This window comes from Phragmites australis, chromosome 8 (genome assembly GCF_958298935.1).
Source record: "Phragmites australis chromosome 8, lpPhrAust1.1, whole genome shotgun sequence".
In the NCBI taxonomy this organism is placed as follows: Eukaryota; Viridiplantae; Streptophyta; class Magnoliopsida; order Poales; family Poaceae; genus Phragmites; species Phragmites australis.
The window spans coordinates 271680-293215 of record NC_084928.1 but is presented as its reverse complement, the minus strand read 5'-3'; the positions used below and the strand labels follow the sequence as shown (position 1 = coordinate 293215).

Here is a 21536-nt window from a genome sequence, read left to right as displayed (position 1 = left end):
GAGAGAGAGGATTATTTTTTCTTGTGAGAATCAAAGGTGTGACATTTCGTTGTGTTGTCTATGAAAAATTCTAAGCCTCAGCCAGTCATTTTCTCCATGCGAAACATACAAATGCTCACTTTGAAAAGATTGTCCAAACCAACACATATACATAATTCACGTTTGCATGACATCGTTGGAGTGCTCACATCTTGAGTGAAATTGGGCTTACAATACTATACAAAAATGATCTAAGCCTGCCGTGACCTCTTATACTAATTACTTCCAAAAAATCAATTTCAGTACATTTGTAATTATGTAAACAAGACCGCGGGGCCAAGACGTTCCCAACTGTTCATTAAGAGGAGAGGCTCCTTCGATCTTACTGATAAATATGATTGAGAGATAAGTAAAATCTTTGACGAATGAGAATTAGCAAAAATATAAAAATATCTCACTTTTGAAAAAAATATATGGACAGTTGGTACAACTAGCAAAAATGTAAAAATATCCCACTTTTGAAAAAATATGGAAAGTTGGTACAGTTTTCTAAGTTCACATGGAAACCAGCTAACATGATGGAAAGCAGCAGCAGCAGCATGACGGCGGCGACGACAGCACGTCGTGGTCGCCGGACCACCTCACCTGCCTTGGTGGGCGTCACATGCAGTACGCGTCCTCATTCTCTGGTCTAGTTATACTCCCTGTCGGCGTCACTCTCCTCTCCCTCCCTTTCCATCGCCATCCATACGCTGCGCCATGGGCTCCCACCGCCACTTCCTCCGCCTCCTCGACGATCCCTTCTTCCCCTTTCCACCACCACCGCCGCCGCCCTCCTCCTCACCGTCCTGCCCATTCCTCGACTTCGACCTCCACCCCTCCTTGTCGCCTCCCCCCTTCCACTTCCACGACCTCGACCTCTTCCTCCCATCCCCATCTCCCTACCCCTTCCTCCTCTGCGATCTCACCGACCGCGTCGTCGCGCTCGAGCTTGCCGTCGCCGCTCGCCGCCCCAAGCCCACCAGCAGGAAGTACACCTATGTCACGGAGTCCGCCGACCGCAAGGTCAAGTGGACCGCCCTCGAGAAGCCGCGCCAGGGGGAGCGGACGCTCAAATGGGAGGCCGAGATCAAGTCCCCCCACCACGACGGATTCGACCGCAAGTGGAAGTGGGAGGCCAAGGGCGCCCCCGCCGCCGCCGGATCCTCAGCCAGGAACGTCAAGTGGGGCGCCGCGGTCAAGGGCAAGGGGTGCCTCGAGCCCTGGTCGCAGGCTTACACCTGGGAGGAGGATTTCGCCGCCAGCGACAGCGACGACGAGGAGGAGCACGCCCACAAGGCCGACAAGAAGAAGACCAAGGTCAACGAGAAGAAGAAGGAAGGCAAGGTCGTCAACAAGGAGAAGAAATGCCCTGTCGCCACCACCGTCAAGATCGAGGAGATCGCCGAGGACAACGATGCCGGATGCGTCGCCATCAGAAAGGTCTGAGCTTCTTTCTTTATACTGGGCTTTTAGATGTCATCTTGTGATGATGGTTGGGACCAAAAGATTGGATTTTTACGGGGTTCTTAGGCACTGAGAATTCAGGTATAGTCTTATCTCAAGGAGATAGTATTGGTTTTTCAGGAGGATTCTGATAGATCTATGCCTTTTCCCTTTTCCTTGCATTTACCTGATGAAGGATGTATACTATTCGTAGCTGTTTACGAGGGGTCTCGTTTCGAGGATGTTGTGTCTACGATCCAGATCTGTGCTAATGGTTGTGATCTTGTGGGTTCTGATATGCTAGGAAATGCGTTAGCCGAGAACTGATCTTGCTTTTTTGCTGTATTCATTTGCACTGACTGCCCTGCATTTTCCTCTCTGAAGGCTTTTGCTAAGGGCAATGGCAAGGGAAAGAGGAAGGAACTGTCCCCACAGGACGCTGCATTGCTGATCCAGATGAACTACAGGGCTCACCTTGCTCACCGCTCCCAGGTGCTTCGTTGCCTGCGTGATCTAGCCGTGGCAAAAGCCAAGCTGAAGGAGATCAGGTCCATGTTCTATAACATCTCTTACAGGCGCTGCCTTGCACATGACCACGAAGAGCGCCAAAGGTTCTCCGAGAAAATCATTGTCCTGCTCCTCACCGTGGATGCACTCGAGGTGAACTACCTGTTTACCATTGTTGCCTTTTCTGCATTGTCGGTTTGCAAGTTCAGTTGTTGCATTGTTAGCTTAGGGGTGATTTATTATTAAGGGTCTTTATGTAAGCATTAGTTTCCAATGCTGCTTTAGGATCTAAAGTTATTGATTAGTGATACTGTTATATAATTAGGAAAATCAAAGCATGGTATAAAGAGCTTAACATACTATTGTGGATGCATTCTTGTATATATTTGTGTGTATGCACATATGACCTCGTTAATGAATTTGATTACATATCCCCCTTTGTCACATAGTGCTACTAACTAGGTTTATTTTAGATGTAGTCAAGTCATGTAGATACTAGAACGGCTGCACAAGATAGATTACTAATTTAATTTTGATAATATTTGTTCTCAATAGTGTCATGAGTGATGTTATTATGTTGAAACCTATAGTGCTGCCTTGTAGATTATTTTTCTTAGGCACTGCATATTTCCCTGTGTAGTCAATATTGGCTAGTAGGAGAGGTATATGGCTAATATTTGATTGATCAATGAGCACGGATCCAGGGCAGGTTTTTTTAGGAGAACAGTAGGGGAGGACCCTACTGAATAATTGTATTAGAATAGATAAATAGTGTACAAAAGGTCTATAAGACCAAGGTTACAAGGGAAAACGCACAACAAAATATAAAGTTTCTGAATCCCAAATCTTTTAAGCTAAATGAAGCCAGCACAAGATGAGGCATAATATCTTAGAAGCTCTTTCCTTTAGTAGATCCATGTCAGTAACCAACAATCTCTTTCAGCATGCTTATTGGGAGGAATGTTTCCAAAGATTAGCCCATTCCTTTCCAACCGGATATTTTTTTCTAATTTCCTCAAGTTACTAGTTCCTTGTTTTTTGTCCTTGATTTTTTTTTCTAATTGACACATGATTCCTCCTAGCCGCCATCAAAATCTCTCCTTGATATCTAGGGTGAGGTCCCATTGAATGTCAATCAAGTCCAGCAGCTCTACTAAACTGACAACCGAAGAGAAAATGGTCATAATCTTCCACATTATTACCTCCGCATAACACACACTATTCAGAATTAATATTAAAGTTCTTTATATTTAGCATGGCTCTTGTATTTCTTCTTTCGCAAAGCAAGATCCACAAGAAAATTATGTATTTCAGCATGCATCGATCCATGGAAGTTTGTGGGTTTTCTAACATTTCATGGCAAAGCAAATGTAAGCCTTCCAAAATTTTCTAGACACTTAAAAGTATTTTACTCGATTTATGGTTACTGACCCACACTGCCTCCAAACTATTTAACTTTGTGTTGTATTGAAGTGTACTGAAGGATAATGCAATAATAGTAAAGGAAAACTATGCTCCTGTCACATTTTTGGTGCTTACCTCCATCCAGGGACCTGACTACATGGTGAGGACGGCAAAGAAATCCATGATGGAGGAGCTTGAGGCAATTCTGGAGGTTGTGGACCCTCAGCCACCAGGTAAGCAGAGGTCACTGAGCCGCAGGAAGTTTGATCTTCCGGAGGGTGGAGCCGTCTCCGATGAGAAGGCCGCTGGAGTGAACAATGCTGTCAGGATCATCGAGAATGGCAAGTGAAGTGATGATCGAGAGGCACCATCACCACCCTGTTTGTTAGTGAATATCAATATATCGTGCCTGAATCATCCTCTGAATAAGCTTGTAGCTGCATATCTATCGTCTATGAGAGAGTTCGAGAATTCTGCACGGTGTTCTTTTTTCCATGATCTTGGACGCGACTGTGCCTCTAGTGTTATCCATCCTTTAATGTGGACTTGTTGTTGTATGTTACTAAACAATCAATAATATCAGTGGAAGTCTTGTTGGAGGGTTCGCCGGTGGCGGTTGGCTGTGTGCAACTTTAGGGTCAGCATCTGACCGGTCGCTGGAGGCTTTGCTAGGTTATGGATGTGCGATGAATTGCACCGCAAATGTATCCAAACCCACACACTAGATGCATGATGAATTGCATTGCAAATCACCAGCATGTTCCACTGCGTGTTGGAGTAGCTGTCGTACCGGCTGTGCGTGATGCGGTGGAACGCCTTGTGTTGTTGCTGATGTCGTCCGGGTCCATGTTCACCACGAAGACGTCGCCGTAGGCCTAACGGAGTGCAGGAAGAGCGGCAGCGAGATGGGTTCGGCGGAGACTGCGGCGGCCGTCGGGGCTGAACTGTACACCGGGTGGTTGACGTGGCCGCTCCGGATGAGCCGCACCACCACCGTCGGGTCGGAAGACGGCAAAGTAGCCGGGGTCGAGGCCGTTGTCCAGCTCCGGCGGCATCCTTGGATCGCAAAAAAAGAAGTTGGGCGCGTCCTTTGAACAACTAATTAACGTAAACTCTATCAATCCTCTTCTTCCAAGTAGTCCCAATCAACAGCAATATGATTGATGATCAATATGTATCACGACACGACACGATGAATATGCATGTTCCATTCATCTGGGATCTCTTTTGGGAGGTGGAGCTGCTCCTGCTCCTGCTCCTGCGGCAGCTTGGGGCGCCGGCCGGCCCAAATCCAAGCTCTGCATCTCACTTGCAAGCAGCGCCCTTCTCTCTTTCAGAAAGTTGAGCCGGCTCGTCAGCTTGGCTAACGCAGACGCTGCTGGCGTGCTTCCAGATTCCTGAGATAAAACAATGGAAACCAGTCAAATAAATATCTCCAGGGTGGAAACAAAAAAATGAGACATACAAAAGGCGGGATCGTATGGTGACCGAAAGGAGCATATATAATCTATGTTTGTCAAGGCATGCACGCAATGAGATTAATTACCTCCAGTTTAGTACTTGAATAAGCACTGGCTCCCTCAAGCCCTCTCATCAGTGGGCTATTAGAGTATTGTCTCTGTGCAAAATTCCACCGTGACGTAGATGATGACCCCCCTTGGCCATCCTTGCCAGTCTCCCCTCCTTTTGAAGGCAGCATTCTTTGAGCCCTCTGGCTGATCGTCCTCAGCGGCTCATTAGATGTGACACCTAGGCAAAAATCCAATTTAAAACTATCAGGATTATTGTTATTAGATGTTGATTCTTCCTTTTAATAAAGACCAAACGTATATTTATCTAATCTACCACTTGAGCTTGCATTTGCGCTTTGTTGCTGCTTGTTGTCAGTTGAAGGTGGATGTTGTGAGGTTTGCTTCTTTGATTGCTCAATATCTGCCTGAAATGTGTTTTCCTTTGTCAAATAATGGAACTGAACAAAACAAGAAATTGAAGCACACACAGAACAGGTTGTGTCATCATCCTTAACTTAATTGAGCTCCATTCTTTGCTACTTAAACAACTAGTTCTTTGATTGCCTGCAGAACTTCAATGTGTGATAACATGGATGTTTAGTTCTTTTTGGTATATGCTCATCATTTTTTAGCTTTATTTATCTAACATTTTTTCTTCAAAGAGTGAAACTGAGAATACAAAAGAGGAACTGTATATCTTTGTGTTTAAGATGGAAGGCAAGGCTTCGATTCATGACCTCAACCACCATAACTTTGTACTCTAGCACTAGGACATATGGGCGCCTCTAGTTTCAACTGCAATAATCACACTGAAATTACTTTATCTTGTTTTCTGTTTCCACTTTCCAGAGATCGGGAATAACTTTGCACATTCAAAGAAGATAATAGCAGTCCCAGGAAGACCATTTTCTAGCAAAACAGAAGGATGAAATGGGAACTCTTACCATGTTCCATAAAGAATCGGAGCTAATCTCTGGGGAAAGTGCAGCATTTCCTTCGTATCTGGAGAAATGAAGCTCAATTTGAGTAGAAGTCTATCTTAAGTATGTGAGTATGTTCCTTTCTATATATTGTTTTTTAATAGGCAGAAAATGCTACCAAACAGTGAAAATACTATAATATGGTCTGGCAAAGAAATCTTACTCGGCAAGCTTGTCTGTATTTAGGAGCCGTTTGCTGCATGATTCACATAATGAGGTGGAGCACAGCTGCTGGTTGTTGACCTGTCCACGAAGATCAGAAGCCTTTTGCTTCAAGCTCATAATATCAGATTCAGCAGTCGCAACTTCCTCAAGATCAGCCTTAGTCTTGTATTAACAGGACAAACATGTCAAATGGTGAAAAACAATTTGCACTTAAACTCAGCAACCAGATCTTGAGACAAGTACCTTGCTGTCTATTGTTGACGGCAAGGACACTTGCCCTCTTCACATGTTCATCAGCCCAGACTCCAAGGAGGCCCTCAAATTTCTCTCCTTCTGCAGCTGGTCTCGCAAACTTTCCACCTATCAAATGAACAAACTTTTCTTGTCGAACAGAGAAAATGCACAGCTTACTCTGACAAGCACAGCAAACACTTTCAGAAGCATGGAAGTACTATACGGTTGTAACTTGCCATATCAAACACTTTCAGCACTACTATTGCATAGCTTCTTATGTTCTTCTATGATTATTGTAAGTGTTATATTTGCTTGATGGTACAACGATACCTTATGGAGACAAAGCGATCCAACAGTAAAGTTACCTGGATTTTCCTATGTAGAATAAAAAAATCCAGCCATTAGTTCTTACTTCTTTTTCAAGTGCTAAACGGCGCTCATGTAATTCTTCTTTTCGCCTTTCTAGACTTGCCTGGAGGATTCCGTTTTCTTTGACCTGAAAAAAGGTACAACATCAACTCATATGTAGGAATGTGAAGTTGCGTAACCCACTTCATGTGATCCTAGGGGAAAAGGTTGTACCTCCTTTGTAATTTTAGATTGGAGATCAGTCTTGTTGTTCTCAAGTTTATCAATAAGGGTCCTAGTTCACAATCCAAATTAGAAATAACTCAAAAATATCGACAGTGTGAATTGTAAAAGCTGCCTTGCATTTTTGAGTTCCAAACTGCAGTTTACTTTTGTTTAGGACGTTTTTATTAGTTGAAGGTAACATGCAAACCCCAAATGGAAGGATGATTTCACAAAGGGTACAAATCTGCACAAGTGAATGGCTAATGACAAGTTCACCTATCATTTAATGCAATAAACAAAAAAAGGTTCCTCTCTTCTTCTTCTTTTCTCAACACGCAGGAGAACTACGCATCATTGTATTAAGAAGTAAGAACCGGTCCAATTATAACACACAACGCAACACAAACAAAAGCAAACACAAAACCCCCCAACGCACACCAACTCTTTCCTAAAACACACGTGCCGCGGACTGATAGAACATGATCTAGACACTCAGATCACGACAACAACACACCCAAGCCCTTGGCTCTTGCGATGCACCAGAGGCTACCTTCATCTAGGATCTCGCGTACAACTGTTTGCACGTTCGGCGTAGTGCCATTGAACACACAATTGTTACGATGCTTCCAAATCCACTGCGATGTCAAGAGCACCAGTGAATTGAAGCCACCAATCGTTGAGGGCATCGTCTTGTTGTGGAATCACACCTTGGAGACCGACTCTACTGAGCAGGTAGAACCACACATGTCGTGCCATGACACATCCCATGAGTAGATGATGGATCATTTCGTCCTCTTGACCATATAGCGGGCAGTGTTACGGGTGTGGCAACGACATGCTAGCCGATTGGCAGTCCAACATCAGTTGTGAAGTGCCAGCCACACGAAGAACTTGGACCACATAGAGGCCCATGATTTCCATAGGCGCCACCATGGCTCAAAGACGGCATTGCCGATGAAGAACGCCAAATATGCCGATTTGGTCAAGTTTTCGGAAGCAGAGGCCTTCCATGAATGCTCATCGGTGACGTCTGGTTGCAAGGCGACTTCAGCGACGATGTCCCACACTTGAAGATACTCAACGAGCGCCACAATGGAAAGCCCGCCTTGAATGTCCTAGACTCAACGTTGTTGGTGCAACACTTGAGAGACGCTCTGCTTGTTCATGGCACATTGAGGGACCAAAGCCATCAAGTGCGGCGCGATGTCGGCCAGGGACTGTCCATGCAACCACCTACCCTTCCAGAACAGAGTGGTGTTGCAATCACCCACCTCGGAGACAATCAAGACGGAGAACAACGCTTTGGAATTAGTGTGCATTGGCAAGGTGAACCTCGCCCATGGCTTGTCCGGGTGCATCTCCTGCAGCCAAAGCCATCGCATGTGATGCACCCAACCAAGAGATTCCAAATCATGGATACCCAGGCCGTCAAGCTCAATTGGTCGGCATACCTTGCGCCAAGCCAATAGGCAATGTCCCCCGTTGACTTGTTCTCGGCCCTTCCAAAGGAATGCCCTCTGTCATTTGTCAATTGCATGGATCACCCATTTCAGGAGGTCCATCATAATCATCTAGTTGATTGGTATTGCAGTGAGCAAAACGCGCACCAAAATTCGCTGCCTTGCTGGATGCATTAAAGCATCCTTCCAACTGGGAAGTTTGTCAACCACCTTGTTGACCGACGGTTGCAGAACAACATTGGTGAGTTTCTTCACTGACAAGGGCAAGCCAAGGTACAAACATGGGAATTCAATGATCACGCACAACATCACCGCTCGCATGACGCCGATCTCCTAGCCACATTGGATCAGAGCGGCAAGGCATTACTGAATGTTTGTCTTCAACCCCGATGCAACTCCAAAGCGTTGCACGATTGTTGTAGCAAGCTCCAAGTTGCTAGTAATAGGTTGAAGGAATAGGACAACATCTGCGTATAGGGACACCCTGTGATTGATTGCCCTGGAGCAAGTGGCAGCAACAATTTGGCCTCGCATGCTCTGTTGACTAACGCATTCAGGACATCCATTACTAGGATGAAAAGCATCGGCGAGAGCGGGTCACCCTAACCTGCAATGTTCAATCGGCTATCTAGGCTCACCATTCAACATCACCCTTGTAGTTGCGGTTAACAGGAGATTGCAGAGCAGGTTTAGTCGACACCTTCCGAAGCCCAAGTGTGACAACAAATCTAGTAGAAAACTCCAGGAAAATGAATCAAAGGCCTTAGATATATCAAGCTTTAGAAGGATGCACGGTTCCTTTTGTTGGTGTAAGTACTTTGCAATCTGCTGCACCAACATGAAGTTGTCCAAGATACATCTACTATGCACAAACACGCCTTGATTGGAGGATACCAGAGATGGTAGGCGCGACGCTAGGCGGTTCACCATGATCTTTGTCACGAGCTTCGCGAAGCTATGGATCAAACTGATCGAGTGATAGCCCTTGACTTCAACAACATCCACTTTCTTCGGGAGTAGCGTTAGACAAGCGGAATTGAGCATCCATAACTTTCTTCCATCGCCATGCTGCAATACAATGAGTGCCGCCATACATCTTGTTTGATGATCGACCAACAAGTCCGATAGAAATGGTTGGTGAAGCCATCGAGGCTCGGTGCCTTGTCGGAGGTGAGTTTCTTGGCCATGTCCCACACTTTTGCCTCCGTGAATGGCTCGTCAAGCACTAACAAATCATGCAACGACAATTGCAGAGAATCAAGGTTCAAGGTGAAAGGCCAGTCCTCTATTGTACCGAGTAGAGTGTTGTAGTAGTTGAACAATGCGCGATGTTTGTCATCTTGGGAGGTGACGACCTGGTCTTCAACCCGTAGCTTGGAGATGAAAGAAACAAGTGTTAGCATCCCCTTCTTTGAGCCAACCTATCCGGGAGTGAAGCCTCACAATTGTTCTTTCAAGGGATGCTAACCCGAGACTGCGTTTTTTCAGCTCACGCCGTAGCCAGCTTTCCTCCACCGAGAGTACTCAGCTATCCTATGCAATCTCAAGACGGTGGAGGATATCCTTGGCGAGCTGCAAGGACCTTAATGTTCCCGATCTTGTGCTGGCTCCATGCTTGCAAGTTGCGGCTTAACACCCTGAGTTTAGCTGATAGACGCTCAATCGGGCACGATGTTGCCACCAGTGTCGCCCATGCTTGCTGCACCGCATCATGAAAGCCTTCAAATTTTGGCCACAAGCTTTCAAAATGGAACCAAAGTTTGCCTTTGTTGTTGTCTTTCAAGCCCAAGAGCAATGGGCAATGATCCGAGAGTTGTGACGCCAAGCTCTGCAGAAGGCAATCCGGGAAGATTTGCTCCCAGTCTATAGTGCAAAACATCCAGTCAAGCTTCACAAGTGTCGGCGCCTCTCTTTCGTTGGATCAGGTGAACTTGCGACTGAACAAAGGGATGTCCTTGAGCTCCACATTGTCCAACAACCTGATTGATGTTGTCATTGTTTTTATCTTCGAACATGTAAGTCAAGTTGAAATCCCCATAAACGACCCACAACCCCTGGCAAAGTGCCCGAACATCGCGCAACTCTTGTAGGAAAAGGAGCTCATCTGCATCTGCCTGGGGGTTGTAAACTCCGGTGAACCACCAACTAGGCCCGTCGACCGATGCAAACCGTACCAACACCGGGAAGGCATCAACCCTCAAAGCAATGCATTGACAAACAGAAGTTTGTCTCTTATAATTATGGCAATGAAGAGAAGTGAGCCTCAAGTAACAAGTAAAGAGTTAATCTTTCTTCTTCTTTTTTGTCTTTGAGCTCATCAGAGGGGTTGAGTGTTGAGAAAGAAAAAGGAGAGCAAAGAGAGAAGGTGAAACAGCAAGTGGAAAAAGGTTGTGGTGCTTTTAAGGGATATGTCTGCAAATTTCTTTAAGAAAAGGGATACGTTCGCAACTCTTTCAATACATAGGACATGTCTAAAGGTACCCTACAAGGGCATATAGCAGGCTACTTACTCATCATCACTGCAACAGTCAATCTCCTCTGTTGACAGGTCTTTTCTTGCCTGTAAATCAGGTATTCCAGTAAAACTGTAAGATTATCCTACTAGCATTAATATGCAGCACTATACTAATAACAATTGCACTTACTGAAGTACGGCCCCATAGGGTTCTTTTGCACATATTTGCTGAGCTGCTTGCTCTGGAAGATGATGAACGAGAATTTGATTTTACTATATGATCTTCGGATTCATTTGATTCATATGTTTCTTGTTTCAGCTGTGATCCATTATTGATCTCCATTTGAGAGGTATCCTCTGATTGTACAACTTTCATGGAAAATGAATCAAGCGGAACAGAAGAAATTTGATCAATGTGTTCCCTTGATGCAACATTTTCTGTTCTTGCTGCTTTAATAGTAGGCTGAACAGCTTGATTATTGGCATTACCTGCAGTGCCCACAATACTGTTTTTAACCTATGAACAAGACAAATTTTAAGTCAGAGGCATTGATTATCATAATTGCCTTCAGCGCCCACAGTATTGTTTTTAACCTATGAACCAAGAAAAAATTTAAATCAGAGGCATAAAGCTGTAATTCTGGAAAATATGTATTTTTGAAGAACAAAAGTTAGTTATTCGAAACTTCACATGTGCTGGAGCAGTAATCTAAAGTATTCTTCAATATCTTATCCAAGAACATAGAGCTACTGTGACCAAGGTTTTTTCATGTAAGAACAAAATTACAAGCTCCAAGAAGCTACTTGGAGTATATACAGAAACTAGAAGTCTATGAAAGATAAGCATTTCTAATTATATGCATTGTCATAAATATTACTGGTCAAAAATGGAAAAGTTTGACCACACACATAACTTGAGCACTTATTTTTATGGAGGGCAAACATATAAGTGAGGAAGCTAATTTATGCATGCTCATAGGAAGACAAGCAGGGTAATTTACAATCTAGTGCAGTCAAAAAAGTGAAATAGACAAATAATAGCACAATCAAACAAGGTGCAGATCATAAAAGGCCTCAAAAAAGAAGGAACAACCTCCTTGCAGGCCCTTCCAATACCAGCACATTTACAACATTTGGAATCAACAGAGTCATTAGTTGAAGTACCTTCTCGTCCGTGGCATCAGTTCTAATGTTATTGCCATATTCACTGCCACCAGAAGAGTGCTCACTATTGTCATCTAACTCATCTTCAATGTCATCTTCACCAGAATCATAAGAACCATCCTCATCCTGGACGTTGTTATCCGTGGAATATTCCTTATCAACATCATCGTCCTCGGATTCAGTATAAGCATCTGAAGAACAGGAGCCTTCTTCCAAGTCCTGTATAAATCACCAGTCGAATAAGTATCACTTCAAATGGAACTTCAGTGCAAAAAAAAAGAATAAGGAAAAGTTAAAGGAGGATACATCAAATATCTGATCATGTTCCTCAAGCATAATAATAACAATAGCTTGAGCATGGTTTGCAGCAGCAGCAGCCTGAAGCAGCTGGAATGAACCATCCCCGCCCATACTAAAGTCGTTATCGATTTCACATTCACCAAGAAGAAGAGGTCGAAGAAGGAGTGGTGCCATGCAAGCCGCCAAAGCAGATTGAGACATCCTATTCACAGCTTTGTGTGATCCAACAATCTGCATCATGTTAAGGATTCTGAAACAAAACTGATGAGTTTGGTGCCCATTTGGTGGAATAGTGCTGTTATGGTTGTGCAGGATAAATATAACTCAAATAAAATCGACAATCGTGACATCAAGGGATGAGAAGGGCAGCTTCATCAAGAATAACAATCGAGCCGTGACACCACAAATATTGATACGTTCAGTATACAATTCTGATTGTAACGAAAATTGAAAGAAAAAAGCATATAAGGTAGATACCTCTGCAGTAATTGTCGATTTGGTTCCGGAAAAACTTCATATATCACTCTATTTATCTCATCGAGTCTTCTTGTCTTGTCAGTTCCTGTGCAATCACTTGTCTTCATCAGCCTATGGTTCTAACACATCAAAATGATGTGGATAAGGGCATAAGTTCAGTTGACTTGTTTGTAGTTAATTCATGAGATTGCAATTGGGATTATACATACAGTTTGATTAAGTTCAGAAATACAAGATTGCATTGACTACTGACTACATGGACAAAAGTTTCAAATAAATCTTACTGTAAGCTCCAACCAGGGCAGTGCAACATGCTGCAGGAACTGCAGACGATGGCATCTCTCGAAGAATATACTGTATCAGATGACAACCAAATAAATATTACTGACAAGAATATCATCACAGTAAATTCGTCTTGTGAGATTATAGTCAACGCTTGCCAAATGAATACCTTAATGCAGTCACCGATAACATGTGCATCCTCTTCTGGGGAGAACTCATTTTTTCCTGTAAAATCATATTAAATATATGGTTTTAAATACGATAGATATGTTAAAGCAGACAAAGAAGGTAAAAAAACAGAGAAAATACAGAGATCGTTTTTCTTAATTCAACTAAAACTAAATAACCCAATAAACTCTGGGTAAAGCCCATGAGACACTATCAAATGCCAAACATAGTTATCTTAAATAAGAGAAGAAAAGTGTCAGGCCAAAAGAAATCACCCTTTTCATAATCCCGAAGTCTGTGTTTGACTTCTTCAACATCAGCAGACTGACGCAGGATTCCTTCTACCTTGACCCCTACAGATAAAGGTATTCTCTTTTGTGTTATGAACTACCACAAGATTTATAGACACTCGTGCTTCTAACAACCATAATGCAAAATTAGTCAAGATTGTGTACTGGCTGAATTCAAAAGGTAAAAAATACTTACCATAATCTTCAATAAACTTCAGTGCCTTCTCCAGGAAAGATGGACTGCCATCGGGATCCACAAGTGCAAATTTTGCAGGTTTGCCAACAACAGAATTGTCCTCCACTACAACAGAAACAATGAATTTGCTTATTGAAAGGTAGTGTAAGGAGTCCATCCCTCCCCACAAAAAAAAAGTGAGAAAGGAAATTAAATTAGAAGATACATTTAACTCGGGGAAATGACTGTGATAAGAAAGAAAGGCTGGGTGACAAAGCTCCTGATCCATTTAGGATGAGATATATTTAACTTAAAATGGAACCAAACATATATTATGATATCTGTCAGAATAAGCCTACTCAGGTCTACAGAATGCAGCTACATTGAAGCATGTGTATAAGCTTATGTCAGTGTACCATAAAAAATGTAAAGCATCAATACATTACGACAAAATGGCATTAAGCTGAACATCACACTGCCATGCGTACAAGTCACTTTTTCAGTATCCTGTAGAATTTCCGAATCATCAGCGCATCTAGACATTTTCCATCCTTTATCACATCCAACATATTTTAAAATAAAGTTGGTTTTCACTGAACAGTAAGTCATGTTAACTATATATTGGCACATGAGGATCTATATATTGACATAAAAAATCTAATGGACGTATTATCTTCTCTAATCCCCAAGGTTAGTACAGAGGCAGAACTTTGAGCACTTGTCACTACCACTTTAGAGATTGTATGGCTTCGATGGTTGCTGACTGATTTTGGAGTCTCTTCTGAAGCACTCACACCTCTTCTTTGTAATAACACTAAAGCCATACAAATTGCTAATGATCCTGTTAAGCATGAACTTACAAAACATATTGGTGTTGATGCTTCCTTTACTCAGTCTCATTGCTACCAGAAAACAATTGTTCTTCAGTATGTGCCATCAGAATGGCAAGTTGCAGACTTCTTCACCAAAGCACAAACTCGAGAGCACCATCCGTTTCATTTTCTCAAACTCAATGTTTCAGATCTATCCTATTTCACCTTGAGTTTGAGGGGGGAGGGGGTGTAAACTGTATATCGGCCCATATATTCTAGGCCCATAATAGCCCTTGAGGATCTATATATTGACATCAAGGCTAATGGACAGATTATCTTCTCTAATCCCCAAGGGTTAGTAACAAGTCGGAGAAAATAAATAAAGAAATTGGTCTTAAACTGTCAATTGTCATAAAATACAAGAGTTCCATATTGAATATTGTGAGACATGATGTGAGCATATAAAAAATGATCTAATATCTCAACTGGTGAGCAACTGATGAAAGCTAACACAGCTTACATTGTTCAGCTGGAGCTTCAGCAGGTTCTGCTACATCAGTGCTGAATATCGGATTTTTCCCCACTGTATTTGCTGCACTGGGTGCCTGTGCCAGAGCATTCTCTAATGCACTTCTCCAGTCATTTAGGTCTTCTGCGGTTTCTGCCTGCTTGGTAAAAGATCATTCTATTAAATTTATACACAAAGTATGCAAGCACAGTGTATGGCCCCCTGCATGCTACTACCCGACCACAGCTAGCATGTCATCATTGCCTCTGCTGCTTCACCAAAAACAGTGCAACTGCTAGTACAGCCAAACCCCATTTGAAACACCAAAAACAGTGTGCCAGAAATTTTGTAAGGTGCACAACGAACCTTCAGAGTGAAAGTTCGTCCATCAGGGCCATCAGGAAATAACACTGTCAAAAGTTTCCTTTCTTCTTTGACTACAACGCTGAAGCATCACTCAAGGTTACAAGTTAATCAGATAATACTGGAAAATCTTCAACCTGTTATCAAAATTTTGGTTTTCCATGCATACCTTCCGGAGTTATTCAAGTCAATTCCACCGAGTGTAACAATTGGTTCAGCTCCTCTAGGAGGGGGGATGTCCTGAAATTAAAGCATAAAATTGGGTGTAATTATCATGTGTCTACCTAATTAATCTGCTTACTTTTGTATTTTATCAAGCCAATCCTCACATATTTTGACCAAAAATCCAAAGAAAAATAGTGATTGTACTTGTGGCTTACTACTTAGCCAAAATCATGTTTACATTATTGAAAAACAGTTGCACTGACAATCAAAAGTAGCCCTAATATTTGTTTTCATGCAGCAGTTTCCATATAGGATGAAAAATAAATTTCCCACTTCGCCATTAGGCACACCAGATCCCAAAAAACAGAACTCAATGAATCTACCAGAGACTCAATCTCCATTAGCCCAGTTGACCCAATCCACCAAAGCCGTCCACGCCAGTTCAGAGCGTCACGCCGAGCCGGCCTGCTGAGCCCATCTCACTCTCCGCCACTACGTGGGCCGCACCGCTCCGCTCCGGGCCACCAAGCTCAATCTTCGTGTGAGCCCGCACCGACAAGAAGATGACTTGGCACCCCTCCGCTTTCCCTTCTCTCATAGCCACGTAGGACCCACCGACTCGACTCCTTCCACCAATCAAAGCCCGTCGCAACCGTTCACCTCGTGCGTTTGCCCCTGCCTGTCCGTGAGCGCCTCGGGTTCCCACACCTCTCATCGCTGCTCCTCTACCACCTCAGGGCGACGCGATTCAAATAGCTCCCTCACATGAGCCATCACCGCGAGCTCGAGCCCGAATGCCCCAAACCCTAGCCTGCTTCCCTCCTCTATAAATGGTGCACTTGCTCCCTTCTCTCTCTCCACCACCTTCCTAGCTCAATCGCCACATTTCTCTTCCCAATGTCCCCTCTTCCTTCATCCCCTGCCTCAGTGAACGTCGTTGCCCGTAGCCCTCGCCAAAGGTGAGTGCATCTGCCTTCCTTTCTCCCTGCGACCTTGCTCGTCACCCACTGGTGCTAAACGCGCCAATTGGATGTGACTCACAGGCAACAGGGGAGGAGAAAGCCGCCAACCGAGGAGGTCGTCGGCCCCGACTCCATCCGCCCATTGCTCTCTCTCTCTCTCTCTCTCTCTCTCTCCCTCTCCCTCTCCCTCTCCCTCTCCCTCTCCCTCTCCCTCCCTCTCTCTCCCCCCTCCCCCCCCCTCTCTCTCTATCTATATCTCTATCTCTCCCTCTCTCTCTCTCTCTCTCTGTGTGTGTGTGTGTGCGCGCGCGTGTGTGTGTGTGTCTTGTGAGATACTCCACCGCCGTGCTTCTTCTACTGCTTTGTTGTGATGTTCTCTAACGCGGCGACCACCCCTTGCAGCTCGAAGGCGATCGAGAGCGCCGGGGTGCCGGAGCTCGAGAAGGACTGATGCCGCCGCATCGTTTCCCGTCAGCTACCCTCATCCTCCTTCCAAGCTTTGGTACAGCTTCATGAGCACATGCTCAGTTCACCATCGCCGCCAAACTTCGTCGTTGGGCATCCTCAGGCGATCCTATGCGGTTGTAGCTAACCCAGCAAAGCTCAGCACTGCGTAGGGCCACTCAAAACCGTAATTAGGTTAAAGTAGACATCACCGCAACCGAGCCACCTCTAACGACGATCTGGCACTGCTCTTATGAGCCGCTGATGAAGTGGACCCCACTATCGAGCTTGTTTCCTCTCATAGAGCACCGACACATACACCATGATGAACCACTGATCGACATGCCTGTCCATCAGGATCTGACCATGGGCCTTTAATCCATTTCGAACCAACTAAACCTTGGACCCAATCAAGCCTAAATAGCCAAGCCCAACTTTACTTGTTCACCATGTTCCATGATAACCCTAGCTTACTTCCATCATTAGTTATAATAATGTTGTATGATGCCTTGCTAACTAGTATGCTTAGGATGATTCTCTCTTTGGAGATGATACACTTGATCAATATATGTTATCTTTCATGAAATTGTAAACGTGTGTAATGAGGTGTAGTGCTTGTTGGCATGTGTTTGGAATGGTGGGAAGGTGTGGTGAAAATAATTGAAACTTGTTTTAGCGAGGGTGAGTAAAGTAGTCATCAAGGGAGGGTGCCTTCTAGGAGCAAGTATGCCCTTGTGGTATTCGTGCTATTGAAGATACTTGTATTGGCCATGTAAGAACCGAATCATTGTGCCATCCCTTGTGCAACCACATGTCCTTGATTATAGTAAAGGGATTGGGTCTCGCCTTTCTAACCAAATCAAAGAACCACCTGGAGGGCTAAGAGCAATGGAGACCGGGAAAAGACTCAAGTGACCTATGCGGCGCTTGAGGTCTGGCTGGAGATTACAATGAGATGATGTGTAAGTCATGAGCCCCTAGGGTGTTTCGTAGATGGGAGTCTAGTGAAGAAGGTTAGTTGTTGAGACTTGTTGTGTCAGCTCCAATTGCAACGGTTGGAGGTTGAGCATATCGTATGAGTAGAGGGCTAATCTATTCGAATAGCCACATCTGTGGTCATGGACATGCAAAGCTTGGTCACACTTTGGTTAGACTTGGAGTGTGAGTAATCCTTGATGGGTGAGTGTGTGGACTGTGTGCCCATGTTTTGGTGAAGCGCGGCTATGAGCCGTGGCATGGTTGGTATTGTGTGTCCACTGGCTCAAAAGATGGGAACTGTGGATAATGGAATCGCTTCTCCCTGGACCAAAACCCTTAATTATGACTTAAAAGCTCGAGTGAATAGTTACATGCTTTTAACTAAATATCACACTTAATCATCTGCATCGAACTTGCTTTATGCTTAAAGCTATGCCTTAGCCTCAATCCTTATTAATCCTTTAAGCATATATAAACTTCTTAAGTATTAGGGCTTGTTGAGTACCTTCTGTACTCATTCTTGCTTGTTGATCAGATGAAGAGCCAGAGTTTGACTTCGCTAACGATGGAGATGATGAGTAGCAAACTAAGGTTGTGTTCGCACCCAAGTTGTTTGTGGCATGAGGCCGTTCTCTTGGTTCCGTTGTTGTTCGCTTGGTCAGTTGGCCATGAACGTAATGAATCATATGGATTAAGACCTTTGTAATGGCCATGGCCATGTTTGATTGTGATGTTATTTTGTTGTAATCTATGTGTATCAGCTATTGTTCCATGGATTGATACATGAGGCATAGGGGAACCCAAGATCGGGGTATGACAGAGCAGATCTCTATGCATGAATAGTGATGAAAGAAACACAAGAAAGTACAGATATCCTACAACACAGTATAACTTAAAGAGAAAGGAATAAGGAACTAGCCCAATATCTTACAGGATCACTTCTGAAGAACACTAATGATGCCCTTGTAAGAATAAACCAGCGTTTTTTCCATGATGTCCAACCAATTCCTGTTTTCAGCACATTTAATGTAACACAAAGAATATTGTGGCTACAAACATGTAATATGTCGTCTCAAAAGTAAAAGTGATCAAATATAGGAAGTGATTAAGTAGGGTAGCCAAGCCTCAACAAAAGATAACCATTTGCCACAAAAGAAACATGAGTCAAAGGCATAATTTTTTTTTGAAGCGGAAAGTCAAAGGCACAACTGAGAACTCATGAGGTCTAAAAGGCATAAATGATCTGATAGATGTAAACTGCAAACACAAGTTCCTCAACAAATTAAGTACAAAACTACAGGCACATTTGTTGGCTTTACTGTGTTGACCATTGGTTTTAGTCAGTTATAAAGATTATCGGGCATCCTACAGTCATGGCATTTGACCAAACATGCCTGTGTTATACTATGCCTTAACTTTAAGCAGCTGGTGCATCCAGGTTGTTTGAGGAATAAACAGATATAGTACTTTGCTGGCTTTTCAGCATTCAGCCCAAGGGTGACCACAGTGAACTGTGGTCCACTCCAACTTAATGTTCAACTAAAAACAATTATCTATTTATAATGTATAATTCACTGAAGTGGTTAGTATCCTATCGAGTAAATTATCACAATATAACAATAGAAGTTACGGTACAATTTACTATGTTGCCAAAATCTCCATGATAAATGATATGATTGACACAAGGCATTGCCATAAATGCTGAGATTTCAAGATAATATGTTTGATGTTCTTCTGTGCTTGAAGCCAGCCACTAATGAGAAGATATGATTATGTTGTCTTATTCAGCTCATTGGAAGGACAACATACTGTAGCAGGGAGGCTTCTTGGCTTTGCCACAAACATATGTTAAAGGAGAGGAAGAAAAATACAGAATTTGCGCATCCTCATATATATTAGCAGGAAGGCGTACCTTTAGATGAAAGTAGTAAATGCCCACTCTTGAGAACCTGCACTAAAAGAGTATTTATCATTGGTCTTAAAAAATTTCCTGTACCAAAAATAAAATGAAGGCGACAAGGAACCAGGTATATTTTTCTTTTTAGTCTTAAAAATGAACTCTGAACTAATAGTATGATTTGCAATAGCAAAGTTAGTTTATAAAACGTTCATTTTAATGATATGCACTTCGAGGCACAACCAAGCTGCAGATAAGCATCAGTGGCAACTGTGCATAGCGATAAAGCTAAGTAATCAGCAATGTGTCAAGCAGAGCAGTACATGCTCCGTTCGAGAAAAAAGAGTGGTATGTGTTCTAGGACACACTAAACACTAAAAAGGCCATTCTTTGCATTGCCTTTTTTATGTAGTGCGGAGACTTTAGGTGTAAGAAGATACCACAAACCTGGCAATTAGGACAACTGGTGGGCGGGCTGTCACCAGTTTCAGATGTAAAGTTTGGGTCTCCCTCCCCACACCTGCAGACCTTGAACTGACCTGCATTCTCAGCAGGCTGTGACGAAGAAACCTATGCAGAGTGTGAAACAAAGTGGAGTGAATATATAAGCATAGTGAAGCAGTTGAATGGTGTAACAGATATAGTGAACTTAACTTCTCTGAAGCAGATATAGTGAGCTGGGGTGAGGGGAACTTTTGGAAAACAAGGAAGATTTTTTTTTTTTTTTTTTTTGAAAGGAACCAGAAAAACAAGGAAGATTGTTGATGAAAGATGAGCGTCTTACTTGCTGGTACGGAATCCTGAACTCAGAAGCTGACATTGTCTGCCTGCTCTGAACCTTCTGCCCCCAGCAAAGCGCTGTCGTTCACTATTGAGAGATGTGGCATACAATGTTAGTACCAATAAAGTCATGAGATTTATGGTGAAAAACCGAAACAGGTAACCATATTACGAAACATCAATATGAAACACTAATTTGCAGTGCTTTAATTTCAGGTGAAGACTTGACCAAGTTGAGAGCTAGACTGAAGATCAATATGCATTCCAGTTTTGTTACCAAAAAGATGTGATTTTGACTGTCATCAAAGGCTGCGTATGGACCATTCCATTGATCCGCAATCAGCTAGGTCGACGGCCAATAATCATTAGAAGAAGCAGAGAGAGAGAGAGAGAGAGAGCCTGGAGTGTTGAGGATGTTACCGGAAGGTATAATTGAGATGGACAAGACGCGAATGGCGCGGGCGGAGGGAGACGGCAATTCAGATCAACCGCCAGAGGGGGGGGGGTCAGAAATCTCGTAACTTGGCCAAGCCTCCCGATGTTGTTCCCCACCCCAACAACTGCAAGAGCTGCTTCCGCTCTTCCCTCTCGCCCGCACACTCCGCCCTTGTTGTGGTTGGTTGGCCTCCCTCCTCTCCCTCTCCTCCCTCGTCCTTCTCTCGTGCTAAATTCCATTCGATCCGACATGGATCGGACTGATATTCCTATTCTTGGAATGGGGGCAGGCAGTTGAAGACGTAGCCGCAGCCTTCCATCCCGGTCTTCCGCTTCCCTCCTCACCTCCTCCCTCCTCACCCTTTAGCTCGGCGACGCCATCTAAGACCAATCTTTAACTACATTTCCTTCATTTCGTTTTTTATCCGATTTTCCTACTCAGTTATTTTCTCTTTATCTCTAACAGTTTTTTTTTCAAATGATTCACAAAAAGAAAGAAGAGAGAATTCTGTACTAAAAGAAATAATCTTAAAAATTCCTTCGTGATAGGAACCGTGAAAGGAAACCGTTGGAACGCTAATAA

General features: G+C 43.6%; 2 protein-coding genes across 3 annotated transcripts; one reads left to right on the top strand and one right to left on the bottom strand.

Annotated features, from left to right (window-relative positions):
* Positions 1-600: 600 nt before the first annotated feature.
* On the top strand, positions 601-3980 carry LOC133926082 (BAG family molecular chaperone regulator 7-like). Its single transcript, XM_062371830.1, has 3 exons — positions 601-1461; positions 1849-2124; positions 3521-3980. Exons 1-3 carry the CDS (start codon positions 739-741, stop codon positions 3722-3724), a joined length of 1203 nt encoding a protein of 400 aa, XP_062227814.1. The 5' UTR covers positions 601-738; the 3' UTR covers positions 3725-3980.
* Positions 3981-4464: 484 nt separating this feature from the next.
* LOC133926079 (rho GTPase-activating protein REN1-like) lies at positions 4465-21329 on the bottom strand. Of its 2 annotated transcripts, none has more exons than XM_062371827.1 (25): positions 20939-21329; positions 20523-20606; positions 20186-20308; positions 19754-19790; positions 18773-18849; positions 15462-15532; positions 15296-15374; positions 14942-15086; positions 13631-13735; positions 13420-13497; positions 13146-13201; positions 12979-13048; positions 12695-12779; positions 12224-12467; positions 11918-12136; positions 10944-11270; positions 10809-10858; positions 6848-6908; positions 6631-6761; positions 6275-6391; positions 6030-6193; positions 5831-5888; positions 5221-5311; positions 4922-5124; positions 4465-4772 (listed from the first exon to the last, which is right to left on the bottom strand). In XM_062371827.1, exons 2-20 carry the CDS (start codon positions 20556-20558, stop codon positions 6349-6351), a joined length of 2037 nt encoding a protein of 678 aa, XP_062227811.1. In that variant the 5' UTR covers positions 20559-20606; positions 20939-21329; the 3' UTR covers positions 4465-4772; positions 4922-5124; positions 5221-5311; positions 5831-5888; positions 6030-6193; positions 6275-6348. The 2 variants fall into 2 exon arrangements, with proteins under 2 accessions (XP_062227811.1, XP_062227812.1); XM_062371828.1 differs by having other exon boundaries at positions 6678-6761.
* Positions 21330-21536: the final 207 nt, after the last annotated feature.

What these genes read in the sequence shown, in the direction of transcription:
- LOC133926082 (XM_062371830.1), top strand. Translation starts at nt 739, where the DNA reads ATGGGCTCCCACCGCCACTTCCTCCGCCTCCTCGACGATCCCTTCTTC. An exon ending in GATGCGTCGCCATCAGAAAG is followed by an intron (nt 1,462 to 1,848) that starts GTCTGAGCTTCT and finishes TCCTCTCTGAAG; the next exon opens with GCTTTTGCTAAGGGCAATGG. An exon ending in TCACCGTGGATGCACTCGAG is followed by an intron (nt 2,125 to 3,520) that starts GTGAACTACCTG and finishes ACCTCCATCCAG; the next exon opens with GGACCTGACTACATGGTGAG.
- LOC133926079 (XM_062371827.1), bottom strand. Translation starts at nt 20,558, where the DNA reads ATGTCAGCTTCTGAGTTCAGGATTCCGTACCAGCAA. An exon ending in ACTTCGGGATTATGAAAAGG is followed by an intron (nt 13,202 to 13,419) that starts GTGATTTCTTTT and finishes ATGATTTTACAG; the next exon opens with GAAAAAATGAGTTCTCCCCA. An exon ending in AATCGACAATTACTGCAGAG is followed by an intron (nt 12,468 to 12,694) that starts GTATCTACCTTA and finishes GTTTTGTTTCAG; the next exon opens with AATCCTTAACATGATGCAGA.